The 9,030-nt window shown below is 35.7% G+C and overlaps 1 protein-coding gene across 1 annotated transcript; it reads left to right on the forward strand.

The window, feature by feature from the left end:
• The first annotated feature begins 6,403 nt into the window (after positions 1–6,403).
• Positions 6,404–8,616, forward strand: LOC146707729 (extracellular superoxide dismutase [Cu-Zn]-like). Its single transcript, XM_085459250.1, has 2 exons — positions 6,404–6,595; positions 7,139–8,616. Exons 1-2 carry the CDS (start codon positions 6,582–6,584, stop codon positions 7,770–7,772), a joined length of 648 nt encoding a protein of 215 aa, XP_085315376.1. The 5' UTR covers positions 6,404–6,581; the 3' UTR covers positions 7,773–8,616.
• The last annotated feature ends 414 nt before the right edge of the window (positions 8,617–9,030 follow it).

A 9,030-nucleotide genomic window follows, 5' to 3' on the forward strand; every position in this document is an offset into this window, starting at 1 on the left:
TTGTTCTACAGGAGTTGTGGTTTGTTCAGCTTTGTAAACCTAAGTTGTGCTGTCATGGTTTTCCTGGAAAGAAGACACTTTGTCCTTGACACCCTTCCAAACAAGCCATACTTGTTCAGGCTTTTTCTATTTGTATTGCCATGAATGTAAACATTTAACATGCTAACTGCTCTTGTTTTATTTAGCTATTTATTCTTAATACATTTATGAACTTATGTATACATTTGCTGGGATATCCACTCCTGGGAAGACTGCGGCACCTGAATGCTCCAGACCAACAAACTGGCTTTTATGGAGGTGCTCACACTTTCTGACGATTGACTATCAAGTGTATTTGATTAGGAACATCTGGCTGCTCTTAATTCCTGTGGGAGCAGTAATAGATGTACTTAGTTTTTCATAGGACTCTGTGCTGCCCTTTCATTTTAAATAATAATAATAATAATAATAATAATAATAATAATAATAATAATAATAATAATAATAATAATAATAATAATAATGGGCACAAGTGCGACACAAGCAACATCAGGCTGACCCTGTCAGTTTGCGCCCTCTCCCAAATCACGGACAAACGTGGTTGGAGAACGTGGTACATTGAGCGTTAAAGTTTCTATGAATCGAGTTTACACAGACGTGATTATGCTCTTATCAGGCAAAACGTCCTGGGTTTGTTAAAATGACTCCGTGTGATACCACGTGAGAACAATAAAATATTTCATTTTCTGTTGTTACCCACAAACTGAACGGTAATGTAACGGGGTCGAATATTTCGAGATTTACTCATCAAATCATCAAAAGACTTGTCAAGTCCCTTGCTCCACCCTCGCCAAACAGACTGGTGTCAAGCCAGCCTCCAATTCGAGACTTGCAGTCAAGCCAGCCTCCAGTTTGTTTTACGTTCCCTGTGTATTCAAAGTATTACGGGAATGGATGTGGAAACCGGATTTCAAAATAAAAGCCAACTTCGAGTGAATTAACAGATATGTTAAGAACATAATAACATATAATTTAGGCTTTTTTTTTTTTACAAACTCTAATGTTAGATCTATATGACACAGCCTTGTACCCTAATTGTGCCCTGTCACTATCAAGGCCATCTTATTTTGGATTTCAAAGTAAAAGCCCTGTGAATCTTCATTTTTGAACTACTCTTTCAATGACTTAATAATGCTCTTAAAAGCAAAAGTCGTATTTCCAAATACTATTTGAACTTTATATCAACACTTTCCAACCACAGTCTTTTTACAGTGATACCATATCAATATCAAGTCAGTCTGATTTTGCCTTTCATAGTAATGGCCCTTTGAAATTGTCCATAATTGACTTAATCTTCTAACGATTCAAAATGCTCTAAAATGAAAAATTCTTGTTTCCACAGGGTAATTCCACCTTAGATCAACAGTATACAGCCCCACAGTGATACCATATCAATATCAAGTCATTCTGATTATGCCTTCCAAAATAAAAGCCTTTTTAAATTGTCCATAATTGACCTAACTTTCAGTGATTTCAAAATGTTTTAAAATGGAAAATTCCTGTTTCCACAGGGTAATTCCACTCCAGATCAACAGTATACAACCTCATGATGTTACCATATCAATATCAAGACATTCTGATATTGCTTTAAAAAATAAAAGCATTTTCAAACTGCCCATATCTGAGTTGCTCCTGGAACAATTTCAAAATGCTCTAAAATGGCACATTCCTGTTTCCACAGGGTAATTCCACTTTAGATCAACAGTATACAGCCCCACAGTGATACCATATCAATATCAAGTCATTCTGATTTTGCTCTCAAAAATAAAAGCCTTTTCAAATTGTCCATAATTGACCTAACTTTCAGTGATTTCAAAATGCTCTAAAAAGGAAAATTCCTGTTTCCACAGGGTAATTCCACCTTAGATCAACAGTATACAGCCCCACAGTGATACCATATCAATATCAAGTCATTCTGATTATGCCTTCCAAAATAAAAGCCTTTTTAAATTGTCCATAATTGACCTAACTTTCAGTGATTTCAAAATGCTCTAAAATGGAAAATTCCTGTTTCCACAGGGTAATTCCACCTTAGATCAACAGTATACAGCCCCACAGTGATACCATATCAATATCAAGTCATTCTGATTATGCCTTCCAAAATAAATGCCCTTTCAAATTGAGCATATACGGCCTACTTTTTTGACGATTTCAAAATGTTCTTAAACAGAATTTTGCTGTTTCCACTGGATAATTTCACTTTAGTTCAACAGTATACAACCTCACGATGTTACCATATCAATATCAAGTCATTCTGATTTTGCTTTCAAAAATAAAAGCCTTTTCAAACTGCCCATATCTGACTTGATCCTGGAACAATTTCAAAATGCTCTAAAATGGAAAATTCCTGTTTCCACAGGGTAATTCCACCTTAGATCAACAGTATACAGCCCCACAGTGATACCATATCAATATCAAGTCATTCTGATTATGCCTTCCAAAATAAAAGACTTTTTAAATTGTCCATAATTGACCTAACTTTCAGTGATTTCAAAATGCTCTAAAATGGAAATTTCCTGTTTCCACAGGGTAATTCCACTTTAGATCAACAGTATACAGCCCCACAGTGATACCATATTAATATCAAGTCATTCTGATTTTGCCTTCCAAAGTAAAAGCCTTTTCAAATTGTCCACAATTGACCTAACTTTCAGTGATTTCAAAATGCTCTAAAATGGAAATTTCGTGTTTCCACAGGATAATTCCACTCCAGATCAACAGTATACAGCCCCACAGTGATACCATATTAATATCAAGTCATTCTGATTATGCCTTCCAAAATAAAAGACTTTTCAAATTGCCAAGATACGACCTACTCTTTTAAAGATTTCAAAATGCTCTAAAAGTGAAAATTGCTGTTTCCACAGGATAATTTCACTTTAGGTCAACAGTATACAACGTCACGATGTTACCATATCAATTTCAAGTAATTCTGATTATGCCTTCCAAAATAATGGCCTGTTGAAAATGCCCATAATTTACCTAACTTTCAGTGATTTCAGAATGCTCTAAAAAGGAAGATTTCAGTTTCCACAGGGTAATTCCACTTTAGATCAACAGTATACAACCTCACGATGTTACCATGTCAATTTCAAGTCAGTCTGATTTTGCTTTTCAAAATAAAAGCTTTTTCAATTTGCCCATATATGACTTACTCTTGGAGCGAATTCAAAATGCTCTAAGATGGAAAATTGCTGTTTCCACAGCATAATTCCACTTTAGATCAATAGTATCCAACCCCACAGTGATACCATATCAATATCAAATCAGTCTGATGTTGCCTTCCAAAATAAAAGACTTTTCAAATTGCCGATATACGACCTACTCTTTTAAAGAATTCAGAACACTCTAAAAATGAAACTTGCTCTTTCCACAGGATGAATCCATGTTAGATCAAAAGTGTACATCCACACCATGGTACTACTTCAATTTCAAGTCATTCTGATTTTGCCTTCCAAAATAATGGCCTGTTGAAAATGCCAATAACTTACCTAACTTTCAGTGATTTCGGAATGCTCTAAAAAGGAAATTTTCTGTTTCCACAGAATAATTTCACTTTAAATCAACAGTATACAACCCCACAGAGATACGATGTTAAGATCAAGTCACTCTGATTTTGCCTTCCAAAATAAAAGTATTTTCAAATTGCCCGTAGACGACCTACTCGTTTAACGATTTCAAAATGCTCTTAAATTGAAAGATGCTGTTTCCACAGGATAATTCCACTTTAGATCAACAGTATCCAACCCGACAGTAAAACCATGTAAATTTCATGTTGGTCTGATTTCACCTTTCAAATTAATGGCCCGTCGAATTTGTCCATATGTGATATACTCTTTCAATTATTTCAGAATGTTTTAAAAATGAAAATTGCTGTTTCAACACATATTGGGTTTTCATTTTGAAAAGCAAAATCAGACTCAATTGATTATGACAGAATTGAATCATAAAGATGATGTAAAAGGAAGCTGAAATTGCCACTAGGTTGTAATTGATAGTACGTTTATATTTTAAGTCTGTGGAAAGATGTCATGGTTGGTTTGCAAGCTGTTTTGTAATTTCTTTATTTAGAATGACATCTTTCAATCAGACTGACTTGAAATTGACATGGTAACATCGTGAGGTTGTATACTGTTGATCTAAAGTGGAATTACCCTGTGGAAACTGAAATCTTCCTTTTTAGAGCATTCTGAAATCACTGAAAGTTAGGTAAATTATGGGCATTTTCAACAGGCCATTATTTTGGAAGGCATAATCAGAATTACTTGAAATTGATATGGTAACATCGTGAGGTTGTATACTGTTGACCTAAAGTGAAATTATCCTGTGGAAACAGCAATTTTCACTTTTAGAGCATTTTGAAATCTTTAAAAGAGTAGGTCGTATCTTGGCAATTTGAAAAGTCTTTTATTTTGGAAGGCATAATCAGAATGACTTGATATTAATATGGTATCACTGTGGGGCTGTATACTGTTGATCTGGAGTGGAATTATCCTGTGGAAACACGAAATTTCCATTTTAGAGCATTTTGAAATCACTGAAAGTTAGGTCAATTGTGGACAATTTGAAAAGGCTTTTACTTTGGAAGGCAAAATCAGAATGACTTGATATTAATATGGTATCACTGTGGGGCTGTATACTGTTGATCTAAAGTGGAATTACCCTGTGGAAACAGGAAATTTCCATTTTAGAGCATTTTGAAATCACTGAAAGTTAGGTCAATTATGGACAATTTAAAAAGTCTTTTATTTTGAAAGGCATAATCAGAATGACTTGATATTGATATGGTATCACTGTGGGGCTGTATACTGTTGATCTAAGGTGGAATTACCCTGTGGAAACAGGAATTTTCCATTTTAGAGCATTTTGAAATTGTTCCAGGATCAAGTCAGATATGGGCAGTTTGAAAAGGCTTTTATTTTTGAAAGCAAAATCAGAATGACTTGATATTGATATGGTAACATCGTGAGGTTGTATACTGTTGAACTAAAGTGAAATTATCCAGTGGAAACAGCAAAATTCTGTTTAAGAACATTTTGAAATCGTCAAAAAAGTAGGCCATATATGCTCAATTTGAAAGGGCATTTATTTTGGAAGGCATAATCAGAATGACTTGATATTGATATGGTATCACTGTGGGGCTGTATACTGTTGATCTAAGGTGGAATTACCCTGTGGAAACAGGAATTTTCCATTTTAGAGCATTTTGAAATCACTGAAAGTTAGGTCAATTATGGACAATTTAAAAAGGCTTTTATTTTGGAAGGCATAATCAGAATGACTTGATATTGATATGGTATCACTGTGGGGCTGTATACTGTTGATCTAAGGTGGAATTACCCTGTGGAAACAGGAATTTTCCTTTTTAGAGCATTTTGAAATCACTGAAAGTTAGGTCAATTATGGACAATTTGAAAAGGCTTTTATTTTTGAGAGCAAAATCAGAATGACTTGATATTGATATGGTATCACTGTGGGGCTGTATACTGTTGATCTAAAGTGGAATTACCCTGTGGAAACAGGAATGTGCCATTTTAGAGCATTTTGAAATTGTTCCAGGAGCAACTCAGATATGGGCAGTTTGAAAATGCTTTTATTTTTTAAAGCAATATCAGAATGTCTTGATATTGATATGGTAACATCGTGAGGTTGTATACTGTTGATCTGGAGTGGAATTACCCTGTGGAAACAGGAATTTTCCATTTTAAAACATTTTGAAATCACTGAAAGTTAGGTCAATTATGGACAATTTAAAAAGGCTTTTATTTTGGAAGGCATAATCAGAATGACTTGATATTGATATGGTATCACTGTGGGGCTGTATACTGTTGATCTAAGGTGGAATTACCCTGTGGAAACAAGAATTTTTCATTTTAGAGCATTTTGAATCGTTAGAAGATTAAGTCAATTATGGACAATTTCAAAGGGCCATTACTATGAAAGGCAAAATCAGACTGACTTGATATTGATATGGTATCACTGTAAAAAGACTGTGGTTGGAAAGTGTTGATATAAAGTTCAAATAGTATTTGGAAATACGACTTTTGCTTTTAAGAGCATTATTAAGTCATTGAAAGAGTAGTTCAAAAATGAAGATTCACAGGGCTTTTACTTTGAAATCCAAAATAAGATGGCCTTGATAGTGACAGGGCACAATTAGGGTACAAGGCTGTGTCATATAGATCTAACATTAGAGTTTGTAAAAAAAAAAAAAGCCTAAATTATATGTTATTATGTTCTTAACATATCTGTTAATTCACTCGAAGTTGGCTTTTATTTTGAAATCCGGTTTCCACATCCATTCCCGTAATACTTTGAATACACAGGGAACGTAAAACAAACTGGAGGCTGGCTTGACTGCAAGTCTCGAATTGGAGGCTGGCTTGACACAAGTCCAAAACAGCAACGCCCATTTGTTCACAAGAGTTTATACAACATTGTTTGAAAACGCTTTGCATCCTCACCCTGCAGACTGCAGCGCTCGGCTTGTGAAAACCATTACGTTTAATTTACAGCCTTTTCTGCGCCTTTTACAGGTGACCATGCATCGATACGCGTAAGTGGACTTTGTTTGGCACTGTGTACTTAACTTTATTTGCATTCCTGCGACATTTAGTCTGTAGTTAACCACTTGTACTTTTGGGCGATGTTGTGTGCGCCTAAAAACATCGTCAGAAAAACATTAACTGAGAAGCTTTTGAGTGCCACTTTGTCCTCAGACTTAGAAACACTGAAGTTTTACATTAATGTAAATTAAAGTACACCTTATACCTAGATGCAGATGGAGATTGTAAATAAAAATTATGTAAAATTGTTCTATGATATAAGAGAGGCTCGTTTAAACCCTGTGTAGAGTTGAGTTTTAGCAGTTACATAACATGTTAGCGATAATAATTACATAATTATAGCTTCCCCAGTGTGGATTCTTAACAATAACAATATTTCTGAATGTACTGCTGTATTGTGAAATGCAATAGCAGGATGTTTTTTTTTTTTACCAAGGTGAACAATCTAGATATTGCCTTAATTGGTCTATAGTCACTAATTGTCCTTCATGCCAGAGGGGTCTTGTCCTAATTTTTTTTTTAATATCTTACAGGTCAGTGGGTATACTGGAAGCTGCTTTGTTGGTTTTGCTGGCAGGCTGTCAACAATGTGTCTTAGCATCCAGCGACACATTGGCTCCAGAGGTCTTGCAGAACAACGGCACCCTGTATGCAGTCTGCAAGGTGAGACCCAGCACCTCTCTCCCAGAGGACCTGCCCAAAGTGTACGGCCATGTGTTGTTCAAGCAGGATCATCCTCAGGAGAAAGTCAAGGTCCTTCTCCGGTTTAGTGGCTTCCCCAGAGACGGCAGTCCGGAGCCCAGAGCGGTGCACATCCATCAGTATGGAGACCTGAGCCGGGGATGTGACTCCACCGGTGGCCACTACAATCCATATGGTGTAAATCACCCTAACCACCCTGGAGACTTTGGAAACTTTGAGCCCCAGCAAGGGAAGATTAATACAATGCTAGAATCTGATGCAACACTGTTTGGAAGCCTGTCTGTGTTTGGGAGAGCAGTGGTGATTCATGAAAAGATAGACGACTTAGGGCGTGGTGGAGACGCTGGGAGCCTGCTGCATGGAAACGCAGGCCGAAGGCTCGCATGCTGTATTATTGGGGTTTCGTCCCCCAATCTCTGGAATATGAACTTTAAGCAGTACTCCAGGCGGCTGAGGAGGAATTAACCTACAGTAGTGTGCTATACTCTACTTCCAGTTTGATACCAAGAAAAAAAATAACGAGGTGGTTAAACCCACATCCTGCCAAAATGCATAGTAGCTTCTTAGAAGTATTAGAAACATGCTTTAATAATTGTTCAAGAGTTTTCTTACTACAAATTAGCATAATTATGGTGTTCAATATTAGTAATGGTACAGTTGGTTGGTTGGAGTATCAACAAACCAAATATATGATTGGACTGCTTTTCCTTTGGCTCCATCATCAGATTCACCTCTCAGCTTATCCTGGTCCTTAAGTTGTGACCAAAATTATTGAAATAAATTTCAGTACCATCAGCCTCAGCTGTGCTGTCTTTGTAGCTCGAAGTTAGTTAGTCGTAGCTGTGGTCTTGTGTAAAAATAAATAAATACAGAATACATAAAAATGCATACAAATACAATGGTTTTTAAAGTCAAAAACAAAAGGTAATTTGTACAAATTTTCTAATAAAAAAAATAAATAAGATCAAGATGTCAGTGTGTTATATTTCAGGAGGAGCTTCGAGAAATGACTCTTGTAATTATCAAATGTCTGTCAATAAATTAGGTCAGATAAAAGAAACAACTGAGACTGTCTTAATTTACACAGTAGCATGCTGTCGTATAGCATTTAACACATGGTGTGTTGATATCTGTGCATTCCTGTATTATCCTTTTGTGTTACACATTTCGATGTTTTTTTTCCTCGCTACCTAGCCTGACCTGTCTCCCCAATGTGATGTTTGTGTATTGTATGTACGGTCGGCAAGGTCTGTCATCTCGGTTGTGGGCAAAAGACCTGCAACTGACAAATAAAGGCTATCTCATCATCTCTCTCATCTCATATTTGAATGAATAAAAGGAATGAAATCTTTATTTCCAACATATAAGTAACAAATGTTAATAAATATTAAAAAATGGGTATGAAATAAAGAAGCCATTATATTAAATAAACTCCACAGACTGATCCCCCATAAAATACTGACCATTTCCTGTTCGAAAAGGAGTAGAAGGAAGCAAATGCTTTCCAATTCCTACTTCCTGTTTAAATCATATGTCTGTTTTTGGTTAGAGAGCATAATATATACCTGTATCTATAAATAAATGTACCTATACAACAATCTAAAAATATTTTTATATCTTTATGCACAGTATAACCATCATATCACCTCACAGTGTTCAACCCAAATATCCATGCAGAGTTTAATATTTAATACTCTGCTTCCATATACTGATTTATAAGTGT

Source organism: Copadichromis virginalis, linkage group LG6 (genome assembly GCF_057382275.1).
Source record: "Copadichromis virginalis isolate Kocher_CV1m ecotype Utaka linkage group LG6, C_Virginalis_male_GT1.1, whole genome shotgun sequence".
NCBI classification, from domain to species: Eukaryota; Metazoa; Chordata; class Actinopteri; order Cichliformes; family Cichlidae; genus Copadichromis; species Copadichromis virginalis.